Source organism: Chiloscyllium punctatum, chromosome 36 (assembly GCF_047496795.1).
Source record: "Chiloscyllium punctatum isolate Juve2018m chromosome 36, sChiPun1.3, whole genome shotgun sequence".
Classification (NCBI taxonomy): domain Eukaryota; kingdom Metazoa; phylum Chordata; class Chondrichthyes; order Orectolobiformes; family Hemiscylliidae; genus Chiloscyllium; species Chiloscyllium punctatum.
Genome location: NC_092774.1, coordinates 7,926,934 through 7,948,235, shown reverse-complemented (window position 1 = coordinate 7,948,235; position 21,302 = coordinate 7,926,934). Strand labels below are relative to the sequence as shown.

The 21,302-nt window shown below is 41.3% G+C and overlaps 1 gene segment (V, D, J or C); it reads left to right on the top strand.

The window, feature by feature from the left end:
• The first annotated feature begins 19,627 nt into the window (after nucleotides 1–19,627).
• On the top strand, nucleotides 19,628–20,567 carry LOC140459961 (T cell receptor alpha variable 19-like). The segment is given in 2 exon segments: nucleotides 19,628–19,679; nucleotides 20,206–20,567. Coding segments are annotated over 2 exon segments (414 nt in total).
• The last annotated feature ends 735 nt before the right edge of the window (nucleotides 20,568–21,302 follow it).

The window sequence follows — 21,302 nt, the reverse complement described above, 5'->3', positions numbered from 1 at the left end:
TCTTAAGATTCTTCACACCATCCAGGACAAAGCAGCCCCGTTGAATGGCACAGCAATCACTTGTTCAGAAACCTATAATTCCGTCCCCCCAATGGCATTCTCGGTCAGCCCAGAGCAGGTGAACTGCCGCAGTTCAATACGGCAGCTCACTCCCACCTTCACAAGGACAACTTGGGACAGGTCATAAACGTTGGCCAGCCAGCGGTGCCTACATCCTACAAATAAAGACATTTAAAAAAGATTTATAACTACACAATCTAAACCTAGAATCCCTGCAGTGTGGATGGACGCCATTCGGCCCATCGAGATCGCACCAAGCATCTGAAGAACAGCACACCTAGACCCAACGTACCCCTTCATCTCCTACGTGTCACTTGTAAACCTGGTAAGCGTACATTGAGATGAGTGAGGATTTGGAATTTACGTTAGCAAGCACCTCTGCCGTTTCACCATTCCCATTAAAATGAGGGAGACTTTAACAGACTATCTTTTGTTTTCTGTGAGAAATCAGTTCGCCTTGTATAGTCTGAGACAATGTGGCGGTGAGCCGTGTGTTTGATGCACTGTCGTGTATTTGATACTCATGCAGGATTTATGTTTATGATGGCACAAAGTAAAGTTAATGAAAGGCAGTTGTAACGTATCATACCAGGAAATGCATCAGAAGCAATATTCAATGGTACTGTTACGTTCTTTGAAATTTTATTTATTTATTTGCTCATTATTATATCAGAATCTCCCACATCCCCTGGTCCTATGCATCCGCTGATGAGACTGTTGAAGGCCGAGACCAGCTTTGTTACCTGAGACACCACAGTTCTCAAACTCGAACAGGATGAATTAATTCCCATTTGTACAAGTACTAACAGAAATATTAATCGACATGGGACAACGTTTGGTTTAATCTCTGTCCTTACCATTGTTTATAGATGAACAAATTTACTTTGCTCTTGAAATAACTGTACAGAGACTGACATTTCGTCACCAAGTCACCCTTCGTTTATATGTGGACAGGACACTGGCCATAGATAGCCTGTTTGGAGTCTGTCCCTGAAGTGAGGCGCCTCAAAATCTGCTATTTATACTTATTGCCCTGGGCTCCATCAATTTAACAATCCCAATGAAGGATCTCATAGTCAATGAGATCCACCTGATTCTAATCACTCCCGTTGATGAAACAATAATAACAAAGAACTGCAGTTGCTGGAAATCCAAGACAAAAACAAACTACCGGAGAATCACGCAGGTCTGACAGTAACTGTGATGAGAAATCTGAGTGAACTTTCCTGATCCAGTAAACTGTATTCTGAACTTTGTTAGTTTATCACATCAGTCATAATATGAAGTGGGGCTCAAATGAGCTTGAAGCTGATTGGCTCATCTGAAGAACAAAGGAGCCTGGTACTCATTGGCTTTCACACGATGCCTTTGCCAACAATGCTCCAACGAGCAGAGGTCCGGAAATTACTCAACCTGAATTATCCAACTCTCGACGAGAACCGTTTTAGCTTCAGCCAGTTCTTTTCACATTCACCGTGAACTCTCTGCAAACATGTTGCCAGGATCTCTGGGTTTACTCCTCACAACTGCGGCTCTTCTAACTGGTAGGTTGAACACTTGTCTTTGTATGTACTTCAGCTCCTTGCTGAGAATTGCAAGTTATTCAAGTATGTTGAGCAACATGGAAGCAACAACACATTCTCCCAAATAAAAACTATCTGGATCTAAACTTGCCTCAACAATGAGCAGAGTTTGGGAGAAGTTAGCGAATGTACATGAACGAATTCAGTGGAAGATTTCGGCTGGAAATCCAGACAGGACTAAGTCCTTTCAGATGACTCGACCGAGGGGGGAGTTTTATGTCCAGCAACAGATTTTCTGTTCCCCTACGGGGTTCGGGAGATGAAATGGGAAATGATCACCCCATATGAAATGGAACCTAGTTTAACTTCCCTCATTTATTTCTCGGTTTCTTGATGAAGGTAAACGGGCGAATTCTAGGCGATAAATATATTGTTGTGCCTTATTTAATTTTGTATAACTCCTGGTTCTTCCAGGACTTTGTCGTGGCGATTCTGTCTCACAAACACCGGCTGCAATCAAACTGAATGAGGGGGACGATGTGCTGTTGTTCTGTAATTACACTACAATAAGCAGCAATCCTGACCTGTATTGGTACCGTCAAACGTCCAACGGATCCGTGCAGTTTCTGCTACAGAAAAACCAATACAGCGAGAAAACAGGGAGTTTTCCACTGGGCCGGCTTTCCTGCAATTTTGATCCTACGAACCGCACTATCAAGCTGAATGTGTTGAATATAGAACTAACAGACTCCGCAGTGTATTACTGCGCACTGCGTCCCACAGAGAATGAGAACTGGGCTGACCCTGTACAAAAACTCTAAGAGCATCTCTGTACATGATAGTGTGTTCAGCAAACAGCGAGATCCGGGGTATACCTGAAGTGATTCTCAAGCTCACAGTGATATCTGACACTTGTCATTCGGACACAAAGCTTTAATTATTATACATCCATTATTGAAATAAATAAAGAGTTTCGTGACTGTAAAACAAAAACAAAAACAAAATTTCTTGTGCATTTCATGACGTTGGAAAATGTTGTGACAGCGATGAGCTGCTATGGAAAACTCAACAACTTTGTTTGATCCAGCAAAATCCTCCAGTAAAACGGAACTGCAGCATTCACTTTGAGAGAATAACTTGCCACAGGACTCTCAAAATGAAAGTTTAGAATAATCCGAACAATGTCAAACATATTGTACATTATTGAGTCCTGCCCCTGTACCTTCACGTTAACCATTCCAGAATGGCACGTTATCGATTCCCAGGTCAAGGATAACGCTGACAACCTTTAAAATATCAAGAAGGCGATATGATGTAACTCACATCTGAACCACACTAACCAATTAGAAGCATTGAGTAGTGGCTGACTAATGAGTCAGAGCCGCCTGTAAAAGTCTCAGTCACTTCAGGTTTCTGGTGTTAGGCTGGACGGAAATGAACGTGGTTTATGCTCTCAGCAAATTTCTTCATTCTTTTTTGTCTGCAAATCACATCTAGATATTTAAGATGCGCATAGACCATTGGGTTGTTTTTCTCGCTCTGGCGATATCTGAGAGAAGAAATGTCGCATTTTGGTAGCGTGTTACGAAAGTAAAGTTCCTGTGTTTGGGCATTCGATCCCATAAAATGTGGTTCTGCTGAACAGAGGATGCACGTGGGGCTTATCATCCCTCAGGGGTTAGTACATTCTGCCAGACAGTATAACCCTTTTGTTACAGAAGAGGTGAAACCTTTTGACTGGGATCGCAAGTGAGATGACATATTGAGTAGTCGACAGTGATGAGAGTTTCTGGTGGGCAGCTGCAAAGATGGTTTATGGGAGTGCTCAGTCTTTGTGTTAGTACATCATTGTACATTGATATACTGCAGTCTCCGACAACTCAGTACCATCGTCAATAAAGTAATGAACAAAAAGAGAAGTTGCTGCAAAAGTTTGGCAGGTCTGGCAGCATGTGTGAAGAAAATTCTGAGTTTATATTTCGCCGTGATGATCCTTCCTTCGTATTCGACCCAAAACCTTCAGTCGGATTTTTCTTCACCAATGTTGCCATACCGACTCAGCTTTTCCATAACTTCTGCTTTTGATCCTGATTTTCAGTATCATTGTTCTTTCTGTTTTTATTTCCCAACACTCTCATAATTTATTATTCATTCAGTCAAGAGGGTGAACCGACAATCATAGTCGGTCAGAGAACATTACAACATAGAAACAGACGCTTTGGCCCATCATGTCTGTGCTGACCAAGTGATGATGAAAATATTTATCATAAATGCACCCGATAAACATTCTGCAGGCTTTCTCTCTCACTTTCTGCATTTGACTTTTTTCCTTGGAATGCCAAACAGATATAAATACAACTGCAAAACTTTTACTAATGGAATTTGTTCAAGATGTTGACTTCAAAATACCTCGCACTAGGCATGAAGGCGCATTTCCCGAGAATGAATTATGAAATGGAGGAATAACTGTGAATGAAAAGGGGGAAGTTTCCAACAGGGAAAGAGATGACAGAGAAGCAGCCATATGGAAACAAATATGGTTTGTTTTTCAGAAAATGCAAGGCTTTTTAAGACTCAGTTGAAATAGTAGCAGTTACTATCTTTGCGTTTTGTTCAGGTTGGGACGTTTACTCTTCCCGCTCTTGACTCTGTTAACATCTCAACTCTGCAGGATATCTGGTAAAAAAAGACCTGGGCTGGCAATGCGATGGACGGCGTATCTGTCTGCTGACCAGCATGACGTAGGTATGACTCGACCACGTTCTGGTGCATGTTGCAATGTGTCTAAACTGATCATGGTTCTCAAATCACTCGTTGCAGCATTCGATTTCAAACTAGAAAATTCCTTGTCATGGAACACAGTTTCTGTGGGTTCAGGCATAACTCATGTCCCAAGTTCAGGATCCCCATTTAAGACCACACACTTGGCTTGTGCTGAGGGATTTGGAATTACCTTTTGGCTTCGACATTGCTGGCAGCCCTATCTCCAATTCCTGTGCCTTGTTTGAACTTGTGGGTGGCTGTTCTCAAAGTGTGTCCCTGGAGGCAATAGATTCCTGATGAAGGGCTTGTGCCGAAAACGTCGATTCTCGTGCTCCTCGGATGCTGCCTGACCTGCCATGCTTTTCCAGCACTACACTCTCGACGACAACTGCAACAGATTCAAATCAGTTCTTCCTGAGCGACGGTCTCCCACGTGTTGACATCGTTTCCATTTCTGGACGGAAGCCTTGAAGCTGTCTTTTCAATTTCGCTTTGTCGTTTGAGTACTCCTATGAGCTCAGTGAAGATGATTTGCTTTCGTAGTCATAACATAGGCATTCTAACCCATGTCTAGATTAGCGAAATGTGATTTGGGTGTTCGCAACTTGGATGTTGGGGTTATTGACGGCTTGAAGGACGTTGAAGTATTTTTTGATGCTCTTCACACCTGGTCACTGTTATAACTGAACTCAGTGCATAAACCCCTGATCACGAAAATATCTGGACTGCCCCTTGGAGGATGTAACAACTTTCGATTGTCTGTCTGTACTGTAGGAACAAACCGAACTGTGCGGCAGATGCAACACAGGAAAAAGTAAATTCGTGCATTTTGTCAACTCGTCGAGTTGCACAAACAAAAAAAGTGTGGATTTTGTCAAAGTCCACTGTATGTTCAGAACTTTCAAATGCATTATCAGAACCATTATTAATATTTATCTCATATTATTTTCTGCAGCAGAACAACAAAATGAAGACCTCTGGATGCTGAAATCTGAAGCCAACCACAACTTGCTGTTGAAACTCAACAGGTCTGGTAGGAGCCATTAGGAGAAAACAGTTAAAAATTTGAGTCCGGTGACGCTTCATCAGAAAAGTGTGTGTCCCAATTGACTTTCAGAGGAATATAAGAACATACTAACTGGGAGCAAGAGTAGGCCGTCCGACCCTTAGAGCCTGCTCCAACCTGCAATAAGGTCATGGCCGATCTTTTCGTGGACTGAGATCCACTTAGCCGTGCTCTCAACGAGAAGAACATGGCAGATTGAAGGTAGGGGTTCAATTCATCTCTTCTGTTACATTTTCATCCTGCACGAATGTTGAAACTTTTATCAGTCCAAACTCTACTTCAGCATGAAGAATACCCAGCAAACTAGATGGAGATGTTCAATTCGCAATAATATATGACATACATTTAAACATATATATATATATATATATATATATATATATATGTTAAGTTATTAAGTGTCATTCAAAAAAGATAAATAACAATGAAGATGTCCACAATACTTACAATGAAGAGGCAATGGATTACCATAATGATAATATAATCTTTACTGCAGAATTAGTACCAGAACATTAAATTTCAGTGACTGAAAATCGGCGCACATAATTTATCTGAATGCACCACCAGATGGTGTCCTTACCCCATTAAGATTATTCATAGAGGGAAAGGAGAGGAATAACAATCAGGACCTGACAATTGTGTGAATTGTCTGAAACACAAGCAAAACATCGTTTCTGCTTGTCTTAAGGAATAAACGAGAGACGAGAGTAAGATTAGAGTCAATCAAGGATAGTAGTGGGAAGTTTTGTGTGGAGTCAGAGGAGTTAGGGGAAGCACTAAATGAATATTTTTCAACAGTATTCACTCTAGAGAACGACAATGTTGTCGAGGAGATTACTGAGATACAGACTACTAGACTAGGTGTGATTGAGGTTCACAAGGAGGAAGTATTAGAAATCCTGCAGAGTGTGAAAACAGATAAGTCCCCTGGGCCGGATGGGATTTATCCTAGGATCCTCTGGGAAGCCACGTAGGAGATTACTGAGCCTTTGGCATTGATCTTTAAATCGTCATTGTCTACAGGAATAGTGCTAGAAGACTGGAGGATAGCAAATGTGGTTCCCCTGTTCAAGAAGGGGAGTAGAGGCAATTTTGGTAATTATCAACCAGTGACCCTCACTGCAGTTGTTGGTAAAGTGTTGGAAAAGGTTATAAGAAATAGGATTTATAAACATCGAGAAAAGAATAATTTGATTAGGGATAGTCAGTACGGTTTTGTGAAGGGTATGTCGTGCCTCACAAACCTTAATGAGTTCTCCCCACAGTAGACTATTGTACAAAATGCAGAGGAATGGGATTGTGGGAGATATAACAGTTTGGATCAGTAATTGGCTAGCTGAAAGAAGACAGAGGGCGGTGGTTGATGGGAAATGTTCATCCTGGAGTCTATTTACCAGTGGTGTACCGCAAGGGTTGATGTTGGGTCCACTGCTGTTCGTCATTTTTATAAACGACCTGGATGAGGGCGAAAAAGGGTGGGTTAGTAAAGTTGCAGACGACACGAAAGTCGGTGGAGTTGTGGATAGTGACGAAGGGAGAGACATAGATAAGCTGCAGAGCTAGGCTGAGAGGTCGCAAATGGAGTTTAAAGCGGACAAGTGTGAGGTGATTGACTTTGGTCAGAGTAACCAGAATGCAAAGTACTGGGCTAATTGTAAAATTCTTGGTAGTGTTGATGAGCAGAGACATCTCAGTGTCCAGGTACACATATCCTTGAAAGTTGCCACCCAGGTTGACAGGGTTGTTAAGAAGGCATACAGTGTTTTAGCTTTTATTAATAAAGGAATCGAGTTCCAGAACCATGAGGTTATGCTACAGCTGTACAAAGCTCTAATGCGGCCGCACTTGGAGTATTGTGTACAGTTCTGGTCACCGCATTATAAGAAGGGTGTGGAGGCTTTGGAAAGGGTGCAGAGGAGATTTACCGGGATGTTGCCTGGTATGGAGGGAAGGTCTTACGAGGAAAGTCTGAGGGACTTGAGGTGGTTTTACTGAGAGAGAAGAAGGTTGAGAGGTGACTTAATAGAGACATATAAGATAATCAGAGGGTTAGATAGGGTTTACAGGAAGAGCCTTTTTCCAAGAATGGTGACGGCGAGCACGGGGGTTGGGGGGTGGGTGGCATAGCTTTAAATTGTGGGGTGATAGTTATAGGACAGATGTCAGAGGTAGTTTCTTTACTCAGAGAGTAGTAAGGGCATGGAATGCTTTGCCTGCAACGGAAGTAGATTCGTCATCTTTAAGTACATTTAAGTCATCATTGGACAAGCATATGGACGTACATGGAATAGTGTAGGTTAGATGGGCTTCAGATTGGTATGACAGGGTAGTGCAACATCGAGGGCCGATGGGCCTGTACTGCACTGTAATGTTCTATGTTCCATTGTATAATATTGATCCACACATAACGTTGGGAAATCATGAAAAGAGCCTTGATTTTCATGTGGTTAAAGGAAAGACATGAGTTAATGACGAATCTGCTCATGTTATTCACCTCTTGTGTAAAATGTCACATGCCATCTCCTTAACTGATTGACTTTCTATTAACAGTTTGCAAAGAAGAAACAAGTTATGTTCGACCTGCTTTACTTAAAGCTAGAATTCTTCCGTGAATATGATGTTTCCTTATAAACAGTACATTGTCAAGCAAGAAATACTATTTAATCTGGCAGATTCTGGATAAAAACAATACCGCTCAAACTCACCCAAATCCCGACCTCAGAGTCCAGCTCCTCACGCCTCCACCAACATGATTGTGTACAGCTGTCTCTACGCTCTGTGACACTGATTGTTTGCCTGTTATGCACTGGGCACTATCTTTCAGATCTCCCTCAATTTCAGTTACTTTGATTGAATTATTGTATTCTGGGTGGAAATCTTTTCAGTTTTATATTAAAAATGAAGGCAAGGTCATTCAGCCAAACTGATTTATGGCTGTATATTTGTGCCAAAGGTCACTTCTGCCCGAAATCTAATTTACGTTGCTCATTCAACACACTGTGTGGATATATTCCATTCTCCTCCCTATGATTTCAAAACGTTCTATAAATGACTCAATACAATGTGCTCCAACTTGTCTTGTGGCAAGTTCCACATTTTGCACATTTCTTCACCTTCATTACTTTATTTGTTCTGCTAGGGGCCTATGAATCTCATTTCAGTCTCGTCCATCCCAGTTTCGAGGCCATCATATTTAAGACTTGTGTGCAGTGTCTTCATGCTTCGTTTTTACCCCAATAAAATAGAACCAGTGAAAACAGTTAACGCTTGGGTCTGCACTGCTTTCTGAGATACAGAATGCCACTAATTCAAGACAATCGATCGTCTGAAAAACATTCTGCTCTTCGTAGTCCAAATTGCTGTTCCTTAATCGCAAATTGTGACCGTTGGATAGACTTTCCTTTTGGAGAAAATTCTATCTAATGTCAACCCATTAAAGTTCTATATGCTCAAATTAGAACACTCCTGCTTCTTTGAAACGATAAGTAATGCAGCTTAGGCCTCAGAATAGCTTCACAGAAGACAATAACGCTATCCCAAGGGAATGCCTGGTGAAGCTTAGCTTTACTTGCTCAAAAACAAATCGAGTCATTCTTAATTAAGGAGAAAAAATTTCTAACTATCATTTCAGGTTAGAACCCATTCCAGCCCTTCCCTCTGTATAACTCACTCAACAGCCTGATGGGGAGTTGTAAGTTGATCGATGGCCCAGAAATTGTCAAATATTCCTCTCGATGAATTGTTACTTGCTGTCTCGAACGAACATTCTTCAGTTTGAACTGGTTCCAATTAGCACCTTCATTACAACAAATCGATTTCTCAAAATACCTACATTAAATAAACCAAAATTCCTTCCCAAAAGTTCACGTTTAATTCGGAGGCTGGTAAAATGGAGATAGGATTGGTCAGATGAATGCATATATGAAAGGAATTGAAAAGAAGTAGCAAATCGATCATTCCTGACACCCATTCCTCAAATAGGATAATTCATCTTGACATACAGCCAGTCCTCTTATACCTGAGGTTCGCTGAGTAGTGTTTCTGATTTTCTTGTGGGTTAAATGTTTCTGTTGAACATTCGGAATTCGGGCTTGAATCTCTGCCTGGTACAAAGTTCTTTCTTATAGACCTAAGACACAGACGGAGCTCCCTCAGGAGCAGGTAACTCGTAGAATGGATTCCAGACAGTCGGCATTCCTTCATTTAAGCACCTGTTCGCCATGTTGGTGGTATCCCTCTACTGACCCGCTGGGCCCTTGATACCACAGGTACAGTGAAACCGCTGAGTCAGGGCGAGGTGTCATTCATGTTTTTCGCCTGATGAAACAAAGACCTGACACCCATATTCTGCTGACACACAACATCGGCATTGGAGCAGAAGCGATTTTTTTTTTCTAAGATATTTGTTTACTTTCTTTACGTTCAAACTAACAAAAATGAATCGATCGTTCAGCAACAATAAGAATAGCAAGATGGAATGCAGATTCACTTACCAGCTGTGACAGTCACCGCCGTTCCGGATCCATGTACATGGTCATAATAACACAGCAATGCTCCTCTCAGTCTCCTCTGTACAAGAACCAATGGTACCTCAAAGCATCAAAAAAATCATCAGCACGCTGCTTGAACAAACTGATTATTCGCGAGATTAGATAAATAGGCCACGTCCTCTGTGTCCAAGTTCCCTTTGGCTCAAGCTAATCTCTTGTTCTTCTCTCAAATGGCACAGGAATATATGAGGTTGGATTTCCACTTCATATCAGCGTAGAAGAATCGAGTAAAGAAATTCGTGATGGCTGGTGATGGTAAAGAGATCAACCTGTATTACAGCGAAGTGAACTTCAAGCTGACAGTGGACTATTGGGGCTGTAAAGTTTATAATTAAAGTGTAAAGAGGTATGTGATCTGGCTTCTTTCACTGTGTCTTAGTCCAAAATGACACAGTGTTATAAGTCTGTGTAAAACGTCCAAGGACTTGTTGGGAGTTGGACATGACAGCTGAACTGCAATCCCGATTCCAGTTGTTAGACTTCTCACGTCAGTCTCCTTTCATTGTGATCAATCATTCCTAACTCCGATTCACCCAAACAAGCCTTGAAAAAGTCATCACCATCAGAACGCACTTGGTATCAGTGAAACACACTTTTTAAAAACAATAATCCAGCCCAATTGTAAATTGGTTGACTTGCAGCAAAGAGGCAGAAATGTGGGATTTTCTGGGCAGATTTCCTCAGTTTTCAATTTGTTTCTGTAATAATCTTCAGTGAGAGTTTTTGAGCAACGTGAACCGAGACCTGTCACTGTGTGTGTAGTACCGGAACTGAGCTTTACAGTAATAGGTGGCGGTGTCTTCAACTCTGACATCCCGAATTTCCAACGAAAATAACTTTTGTGCTTTATCTGTGGACATAACGAATCTCCCGCCACTGTAGATCCGCTCCCATTCCGTTGCTGTCCGCGTTTGTCTAAAGAAGTGTCCACTCTCAAAATAATAATAAGAATAACTACTTTTAAACACACAGTTGATGGTGAGAGACTGACACTCCTTCTTACTAACCGTTCCTGGGCTCTGTGTCACTGACTGACTGAAATAACCTGGAAATTAAACAGAGAGAAATGAGCGGACATTAGAACTGACCGACACAACGCGGTGAAAACTGCAGACCATCCCTGTAATGTGTACAAAATCGGCAGCAGTGTATTTTAATTTTCATGCAATGTTTGTTTCTGTGATCGATACTCACAGGGTAAACCAACACACAGGATCAAACCATGGAGGGTGTCCATCATTCCCGTGTTCGGAGCTGATAGTTTGCTGATGGGAAGACAGATTATTTTGGGATTTTCTTTTGTGACCTGCACTGAAGCATTTCAGATGAATTGGGTTGTTTTGCAGTGTCCACGAGGTGATCAATGAGTCCCGTGGAATCAAGGTCTCTGGGCGTGCACTGTACGTGTTGAGGAGGGAACGTACAGTTTTATGTCACTTCACAAGCTCTGTGAGCTAGATATGTACCCACCTCCCACACTCGCGCAATGGACAATGGGAGGGGTTTGAGTTGAAAGTGAGGACATTTTCTGTCAGCCATCGTGCAATCCTTCTTGGCCCCGCAGTAATGAGCTGGGTACCCGATCCATGTTTATTTAGTCATATGTGTTGAGCAAAGAATTTGGAGGTATGATGCTGCAAGGAGTCAAAAACAGCGTTCCCCACTCCACTGTCCCCAGCATCAGTTTCTTTAACTCACCCCCACCTCAAGTTAATTCAATAGTGCTGGCGATTATTTAATGTTGAGCAAATCTGTGGGACGCTAGTCAAACATCTGATCAGGAAATCTGAACCTTAAAGCACGTGGTTTAACTTAGCCATGCAACTGAGGTCAGGATAACAAAAATGATATCGTCCAGTCAGAATGTTGTGGTGAACGCACAGAGCTTACATGATGAATTAACTTTCTCAGACATTTAAACAAACCGTTTATACACAGTCCTTTCTGACTGCTGTCATAATTTAACCCGAGAAAGATTTTCCATGTTTTAATAAGGTTATCGCCCATTTTTCCATGCAGTAGAGGATTCAGATGTAATTTACTGTAGGGACAATCCGAGCATTCCAACAATTAGTCTGACGAAGTATCATTGCTCTCCCTCTCTGGACGAGGGTTTAGCGTTGGTTGTGGATTCTGAATGTTTTTCATCTACGACTTTACCAATAGCTAATGATGTGTAATCTCTTGTGAATGTTCCTATTTTTGTTCTATGTCTGCACTTTGTTTATTTCCCCTTTAACCTCTGCTAAAACCTCTTCTGGGTGAAACACTGAGATTCAGACTTTTTAAAAGTTGGTTAAAGTGAATCCCTATCGATTGCACAGGTGGATTCAGCTGGCGTTCTCTTTACAAAATGTCAATTAACAAGAAGATTGTAAGATTATTAAAAGAGCAAGTGCAAGAGGAAGTCGGCAGCGCTGGTAGCATTCACAGAAACAGAGACAGTTAATATTCCGATTCCAAAGATTCACCTTTGAAACATGTTCTACAAATGCTGCCAGATGTGCTGAATCTCTGAGGAGGAGCACTTTGAGGAGGAAATGCCAGAACTTCTGTCATGTGCAACTGAAAAGAATGGCCCCCAGTCATGAAGCAATTTACATCAAGAATACACAACAGACCTGAATGAGATGAGTGCAGATATTTTCGAAGTTTGTGCTTCTGCAGAGATTATTTCGATAGGGTTTGTTACAATCATTGAGCTAAACAAAAATGCGAATCTTAAAATATGGTGGCTTCCAATCCCAGAACGCTTACACTTTCGGGAAGACATGTGTGCATTGTAGGACTATGTAAAGGAAGCTAAAACAAATTGAATTATTTTCAGGATCACTGATATTGAAGATATGTATTGACATTGTAAGTGACCTTCTCAATTTTTGTGATATATCTTTTGAGTTTCCCCTCCACCACCCTGAAAGGCAGTGAATTGAACTTTCGCCAGTCATTTGGTTAATGTACTGTTCCTCATGTCCCCCTAAAACTCCATCCAACTACCATTAAAATATACCACCAGGTAATCGATGTCCCCGATATAAATAAATCAAATCACATAAGATAAGTGGAAAGCTCTTTCCTGGTGACACCCCTCCAGCCACAACATTAGGAACTGTTGTCTGCACGAGTGGAAATTGCGTGGTCTGTCTGACAATTTGGATGTCTCTGTGGCCACCTTCTCAATGACCAATCTATAATAGACCTTCTTCAAAGTATTTAGATTAGATTGCCTACAGTCCAGGAACAGGCCTTTCAGCCCAACAAGTCCACACCGGACCCACGAAGAGTAACCGACCCTGACACAATCCCCGACATTTACCGCTAACGCACCTAACACAATGGGCAATTTAGCATGGCGAATTCACCTGATCTGCACATCTTTTCATTGCAAAATGTTGGATTCTTTTTATACGCCAAGACATACAACAATGTATTATAAGATATGAATGAGATCTCATTTGTGAATGTGTTGCTGTATGACCAGATTGAACGAGAATGAATCCTTTCCCACATTCAGGGCCTAAGAACGACGTTGTTTTCGTGTGAAGATGCTGAAGCATCAGCATTTCAGATTAATTTGTGAAACTATTCCCCCACTCAAGACAGGAGCGTGGTCTACTCACAAGTCGAATCGTTGGTGTGCCAAACGTTCGGATGAAGTGGTAAATATTTTCCCACACTCATGGCGGGAGGATGGTGTCGCGTGGTGTGAACTCGCTCATGTACAGCGAGTTGAGATGATCACTTGAATCTAGTCCTTTAGTGAGATAAGAAGAACGGCCTCTCGTCATTATGAACACGTTGATGAAGATTCAGTTCACTCGAACTTTTATAAAAATTCTCGCAATTTGGATATTTAAAAAGTCTCTTTTCTTCTCAGTGTGAAACCGCTGATGTATCAGTATATGTGAACACCCAGTGAATCCCTTTCCATACTTCAAACAAATGAAGGGCCTCGACTCAGTGTGACTGCTTTATTACATTTCTAACTCGGACGCGTATTTGAAACCCTTTTCACAGTCTCTGGCGCGGGTGAAATTGAATCTGTCCAGTTTGGATGATCTTTTAGAGGCTTCTCCACACTCAATACATTTTCGTTTAATTGCACATTTATTGGTTACATGCCTGTTGAAGAGCCTTTGCTGCACAGCCAAATTAGCTTTGCCATCTTTCAAAACTTTCGTTCTGCTTCTGAAACTTATTTATTCGTTTATCCCAGAACAGTCCAAACTTACCCTGGTTACCATTGAACTACCAACTTCATGTTTGTCAACAAATGTCTTTTGCTTGGGAATCTCAATTTCGTTCTCTGTTTTGTCATCAAAACAGGTTTGGCTTTGCGACCACTGTCTCCACCATTGATGGGGACGTACTTTAATCTTGTCATAACTATTTCTGCTTGAAAGCAATACAATGTTCACCCATCATTTTGATTGCAATTTATCTGGCTCCAATCCATTCACACCCATTGAAATTGGCTCTCCACCCAGTGGCTCTCATTCTCAGTTGCAGCCTTTGCCGACAGACAGAATAAATGAACATTTGTGTTCCAACTTCAAAACAAATGATGTTCAGACGTGATGATGTTCACGACTCTGTGTCGTATCTTGATGTGACAGATGAGCTCGGCTTCTCAGCTCTCAATTCCCTGCTTCAAATGTAATGCAGAAAAAAGTAATTAAAACCTTCAATACTTGTTCAGAATAGAAATGCAGAAGTGACAAATATATATCTTGAGTAAATGTGTAATACTTCAAATGCTGGAGATCTGAAAGGAGTAAGATAGCTGGCACAGCAGCATGTGTAGAGAGTAAATTAGGATGAACATTTCAACTTCAGCCTCTCTTCTGCATTGTTGGACTCGCTGCTTTTCTCTCCAAAAATTCTACCTGACTTGAGTTTCTTTGCACTTCCAGTCTTCCTTCACTATTCCTCTTGGTTTAAATTCCCTGTGGGTAAATCCCCTGCAAAAAGAATTTATAAACTCCATCCCTGTCCATTTTGCACATATATTCATGGCTTTTCTCTCTGAACTCAGAATTGGCGTGCTCGCACGCTGTTGGCTAATGCGCCCCACCAAAGAAGATGTCATCAATTAGTCGGGGTTTGTCGCTGATACACGTGGCAGAATAGCTTCAGGTTAGTTCAGTGTCAGTGTAGGACCATGAGCGTCTTTTTCGAGGTTCGAGGTCTGCACTCGGTGTTTGTGAAAGCTCCAGTCTGGCGCAACCACCTCCAATGACCCTCCCACATTCTGCTTTCTTTCACATTTAGCAGAGACCAAGTAACCTTATTGTGCATGCGCCCTTCACAATACTTACGGCTCATGATCAAGCCGGTATTGCATTGTTGATGATCCTATTGCTATGGTCGGGACATGGACAGGGGATATTGCGAGATATTGCAAGATAAAAGCTTATGGTTTTAAATTTGATTCAGCGTAGTTTCAGGGCATATGCAGAGTTTGTGTTTATTTACGCATTTTCCTTACCCAACAAAATCTCGGTTTACAGTCTGGCCTCTGATACGTTTTGTGAAATAATAAAAGCGCAATAAAAAAGGTGTGTGGATGGTGCATGAATGTCATTCGCTGCCAGAGAACGTTTTGGAGACGGGTACGATTATGACGTTTAAAAGTCATTTGGATGGGTACATGAATAGGAAGGGTTTAGACAGATACCGATCAAATGCCGGCAAATGGAGCACAATCAATATATGACATCTGCTTAGCATGAATAAGTCAAGCCAAAAGGTCAGTTACTGTGCTGTGTAACTCTATGTATGATTTTAAGAAGTTGATTTCAAATTTGATGTCCATTTTAAGACAATGTTCAAGTCAAATATGTCTTAATTTATATCAGTCGACGTTCAACATAATCTCCGTTCATGTACAACGTGTTGTGGTGGCTGTGATAGAGAAAATTGAAAGTCAGGTTGGCTGCTGCTTTTCAAAACCCTAGTTAAATCATATAGGGAACACTAGGTATTGTTCTGGCATGGCACATTAGATAGAATTCGTGTTTACATCGAAGGTTTCAGAGTAATTTGAAAATTGAAGTCGGCCACCTCATTGTTAACTTCATGTCCACATTTACTTATCTGAAGCAATTATTATTACATACTTATCCTGTGATTATACTAAACATCTCATGAGTGGGCACTTCTTATCCGTTCGCTTGGATATCATTGTCATTGAAGACACTTGCCTTTTGTTTTTGCAATGCAATTATTAATTGGCCAAGACTTTCTTTCCTCTGTTCTGTGAATACTTTTGCTTCTTCTATTCCTTTCTGCTCTCTCGTCCATTTCAAGTTCATTTGGACTGATGAAAAAGACAGAATAAAATGCAGAGTGACCATGGAATTTTGTGCCAATGGTACAGACCGGCTGAGCAAACCACTCTCTTTTCCTATCGTCACGATTCATTAATTTCACATCAAGAGTAAAGATGTGTATTTATGTCGTGTAACGGTAGTGAAATTGCTGTGTTGATTCATTACAAATTTCATTTAGAATTACAAAGTTTCACAATCCTTTGTGCGAATCAATGTTTCTCACTTCATTCCTAAATTGCTGACACCTTTTCTGGAGACTGTGAGCTCAGTTATCAACACTCCTGCCCCAGGGAATGCCTTTCATGAACTCTAGTCTTAAACTGTCTTCGAAGTTTGACGTTTTCAAGATTTTACACGGGAAATTCGAGAGATGGATTGTCAGAGAGACCAAGACAGTGAGTACAAGCGTCCATGTATTTGTGTTTTTGCTTCTCCAACTGTATGTTCCTTTTCTCTGCTCCTGACTATCTATGTGTGTTTGTAAGTACGTGTGTTTGTATTTAGTGTGTATTCATATGTGTTTCTACGTTTGCGTATGTCTCTATATCAGTATCGGTGTGCAATGGACTGTGTTGTTTCGGAGGTTTGTTCACTGAAAAGTGTCAATATCCCTTTCTCTTTTCTGTCTCACTTGCTGTTAAAGTGATGAAATGTTACTGCTCGCCTTGAAGTTTGTCTCGATACGTGCGTGTGTGTGCGTGTGTGTGTGTATGTGTGTGTGTGGATGTGTGTGTGTATGTGTGTCTGTTTGTGTATGTGTGTGCGTATGTGTGTGTGCATTTGTGTGTATGTGTGTGTATGTCTGTGTGTACATTTGTGCATATGTGTGTGTATGTGTGTGTGTATGTATGTCTGTGTGTGTATGTGTGTGTTTATGTGTGTACGTGTGTGTGTGTGAGTGTGCGCGCACGCATGTTAAAGAGAGATCATCTCTGCCTGCAATGGGAAAGTCCTTGTCCTGGAGGGACGTTTGAATGAATGACTTCCAACCTGATGAATAAGAAGCTCAGAATCTCTCTCTCTCTCTCTCTCTCTCAATCTACTCGACTGTCATCCGTCTTCTGTTTATACTGATACGGTGACACCCTCTATTGGATTCCCCATGCCACTGTATTGTATTTGGCATGATTCTGGTTCTTCCAGTGTTTCATTATTAGAATCATGTGACATTTCGATGTTGTTCGAATGAGTGCTGCAGTTACTTGCCTCACAGTAAGAGTTTACTGTAACAAAACTGGTTCTTGGATTTTCTACAGCACCCATTGGTTTAACGGTGAAAGCATTCGAGACATTTCAAAAGGCCTGAAATACGTTCTTTATTTTTCATTCCCTAAACTGGCAGCACCAATTCATTTCAAGAATATATTTATAAATACTATAGTTTGGCTTGAAGATGTATGATCGAATTGTGAACCATTTCAATTCTGCGTCTCTGAGAGGAGCAATATTTTGCAGAGTGCATGAGTTCTGTTTTCAAAGGTTTCACCTGGAACGAGTGGTTCACATGATCAAACTCAGAGGAAAAGCAATATCACCGAAATCTTCAGAATTTGTTACTGGTAAAGGCAGTATTTTCCCCTCCTTAATTGCCCCTTGAATTTTGTGCATTACAAAATATATTCGGAGGTCGGTCAAGCATCAGCCACTTTGTCAGGTCTGGAGACAAATGCGCACCAGGGAACACTGGCAATATACTTCCTCGAAATGATATCAAAGGTTGTTTTTTTTAAAACATACCAATTGATTACTGTTTCACGTCCGCCATTATCGTGAGAAAGTATTGAAGGAGAATGGCAAGAAAGTGCAAAACAGTGAGCATGTGACACAGCATGTAAATAACAGTTTAAATCGTAATTCAGTGAAACGTGAAGGAATTATGATTGCCCATCCTTTGACATCAATGGTTATGCAATCCAATCATCTCGAGAACAGGCCCGGAAAATTCATCATCTGTCATTGCCCTTCCAGAAATTGTTCATTTCAAGGCATTGCAATTTTCATACCGATCCACCAGAGGGTGCTATACTCACACTCACTGTTATCATCTACGTCTTTGTCTAATTATGGATTCATTAAGTCACCGTCACCACTTACTTTTGTGTCATCTGTAAGCTTGTCAGTTGTACGTTTACTGTAGTCAGGATTTAGATGTGTGTTAGTTTGTATCTCTGTTCTTTCACCATGCCCTTTCACATGAAGAAGTTTGTACTGCAACATTTTTAAAAATGGATCAGTTGTCCTTGTATGGGCGCTCGTGGTAATGGTGATATTTACATCTAATAGTGCCTGACAATATGACGGCGAGCAAGCGTTTGGACACACTGCATCACACAGAGAAACATAAAATACATTTGCGATGATTAAAGGTAAAGTTAAACGCAATCCGCTTTTGACAATACATAAGCTCGACAGTATGAAAGCAGGTCATGCAGCCTATGGAAACCAACCCCACCCTATCCTGTCCCATTCCATTAACCAAACATTTCCCACGGCTCATCCACATAGCTTGCACATCATTGAACTGTGTGCAAAAGCCTGGAGCGCAGCAAGAACGTGTACTCTCCAAAAATTGTTCACCCGAAATTGGAATAGAAGTTGTGACCCTAGTGCAGTGCAACAGGCTTGCTAACCACTGTATTACCATTGCAGCCAATGGAGTTTGCCACCAAATGCCAAGAAGACAGCATTTGATTCTGCCATTATATACGCTGAAGTTTTTTTCAATTATTTATTTATCTAGTTATTGTATTTCAAATCTCTCTGCCCCTCTGGCCTTCCATGTCAGTTGCAGGGAACTCTCATCGTTAGAAAGCAACTGGGGAACGCCAGTTCTGATCGTCAAACAACATGAACTACTTTACTTTTCTAGCGTTGCCTGCAGAAATTATGACCGTTTTGGAACAACATTTGGTTTAAACTCTTGTCCGTCGTCGTGTTGTCAGGTGAATAAATTGACTTTGTTGTTCAAACAAATAACAAAGAACTGAATTTACTAGATATCTGAAAGAAAAGTGAAATTACTTGGAGAAAATCATCCATCCTAGTACTATCCGTGAAGAAAAAACTACAAAATCAACGTTTCAGTGCCGTATCAATAAACGTTTTCAGAATCGTGTTCATAGTCATGGCACGAATTGAGGATCCCACGAGCTTAAAAGTGGCCCAATTGAAGAATGAAACAGCTCCAAGTTCCCTGGCTGTCACCTGATGTCTTTGCCAGTAATGAACCAATGAGCAGAGATCCGGAAATTACTCAATTGTTCCCAACTCTTCACGTAAACAATTTTAATTTCGTCCAGTTCTGCTCATATTCAACGTGATATCCCAGCAAACATGCCGTCGCGAACTCTCTGCTCATTACTCACGGCTGCAGCTCTTCTCACCGGTAGGTCCACAGCTAGTGGAACATTATGCGTCAGCTGTTTGCCGGGATACACATTGATTCACACTGTTCTGGCACCACAGAGGCAGGAACACATTTTCCACAGATGAAAATAATCTGGGTCTAAACGTGTCCCAACTCAGCAAAGATTGGAAGAAATTAGCGACTGTACTTGCAAAATGACAGTGGAAGAGTTAGGCTGGGAATCCACACAGGACTGAAGCGACTGAAATGACTGGACAAAGGCTGGACTTTTAAACTAACCGACTGTTTCCAGGTGTCCACTTGGAAGGGAATTGGGAAATCACCTCGTAAAATGCGTGGCCTGTGTTTCTTTTTTTACAAAAAAAATTTATTTCATATGTTAAAATCTTGTTGGTCCCAGTCGCTGAGTTGTACGAGTTGGATTCTTTTCCAGCTTCCCTGCCTCTTCTTTCTCTGTTTACTGATCAACGTGAACGGGCTGCATCTGGGCAATAAAAATCATGAATCAACTTTCAAAATTTACTCTCACACTTGGTTCTTACAGGGCGCTGTTATGCAGATTCTGTCTTACAAAGACCCGCCGTAATGGCAGTGAATGAGGGGGATGATGTCCTGTTATTCTGTATTTACACTGCTACAACAAGCAGTGATCCTTTCCTGTTCTGGTACCGGCAGCATTCCAGCGGCTCCATGGAGTATCTCCTGAAGAGAAACCAATATATCAGCACCACAGACAGACTTCCAGGAGACCGGTTTTCCTCGAAATTGGATCATGTGAACCGCACTGTCCAGCTGAATATATTGAAAACAGAACTTTCAGACTCTGCAGTGCATTACTGCGCACTGAACCCCACAGAGACTCGGAACTGGGCTGACCCCGGACAAAAACTGTCAGAGAACAGTTGAACATGATAGCACGTCAAGGAAACAGTGAGATCAGGGGAGGCTCGGAAGTAGTACCCGCATTCACACTGAGTTCACATACTTCAAGTTCGAACAGGAAACTTTAATGATTAATAATCTACTATTAATAAGAACTAATACCATTAGTTCAATATATTGCATATAAATAATTTGTTTTGTGTGTTTCGAGATATCCCAATTTATTTCACTGTTCTAGTGATGCTGTTGTGCAGAAAATGCAGGAAAAAGTTTCGGTTGAAGAGAATTCACCAGCGACATATGGAATTTCAGAACTCGTTTGATATACAATAACGTGTCACATATTTCTAATAATCAAACACTTGTGCAATGAGAACAGCGTCAACCACATTGCGGGTTTGTCAGTACTACCGTGTTATGTCTGTATTTGCAAATGCAGAATTCAGAACGAAAGGTTCAGTGATCCAGAATCACGCAGATTTGGTTCACATATGAATAAGAAAGGGGGTTCTAATTTATATCTTAACAATAACAACCAATCAAAAACATATTGTGATGACTGACTCGTGATTCTGAGCCGTCCAGTCACGTGAAGCTTCTGCGGTCAGTCTGGATGGAACTGAGCATTTTTCATCCTTCATGTAAAGGTTTCCTTCTTTACCAGCGGGTCACTTCTAGAAAGTTGAGTTCTATAAAGACTGATGGGTTCCTTTTCATCCTCTGGCGACAATTGAGAATTACATGAACCCATTTTGAAAC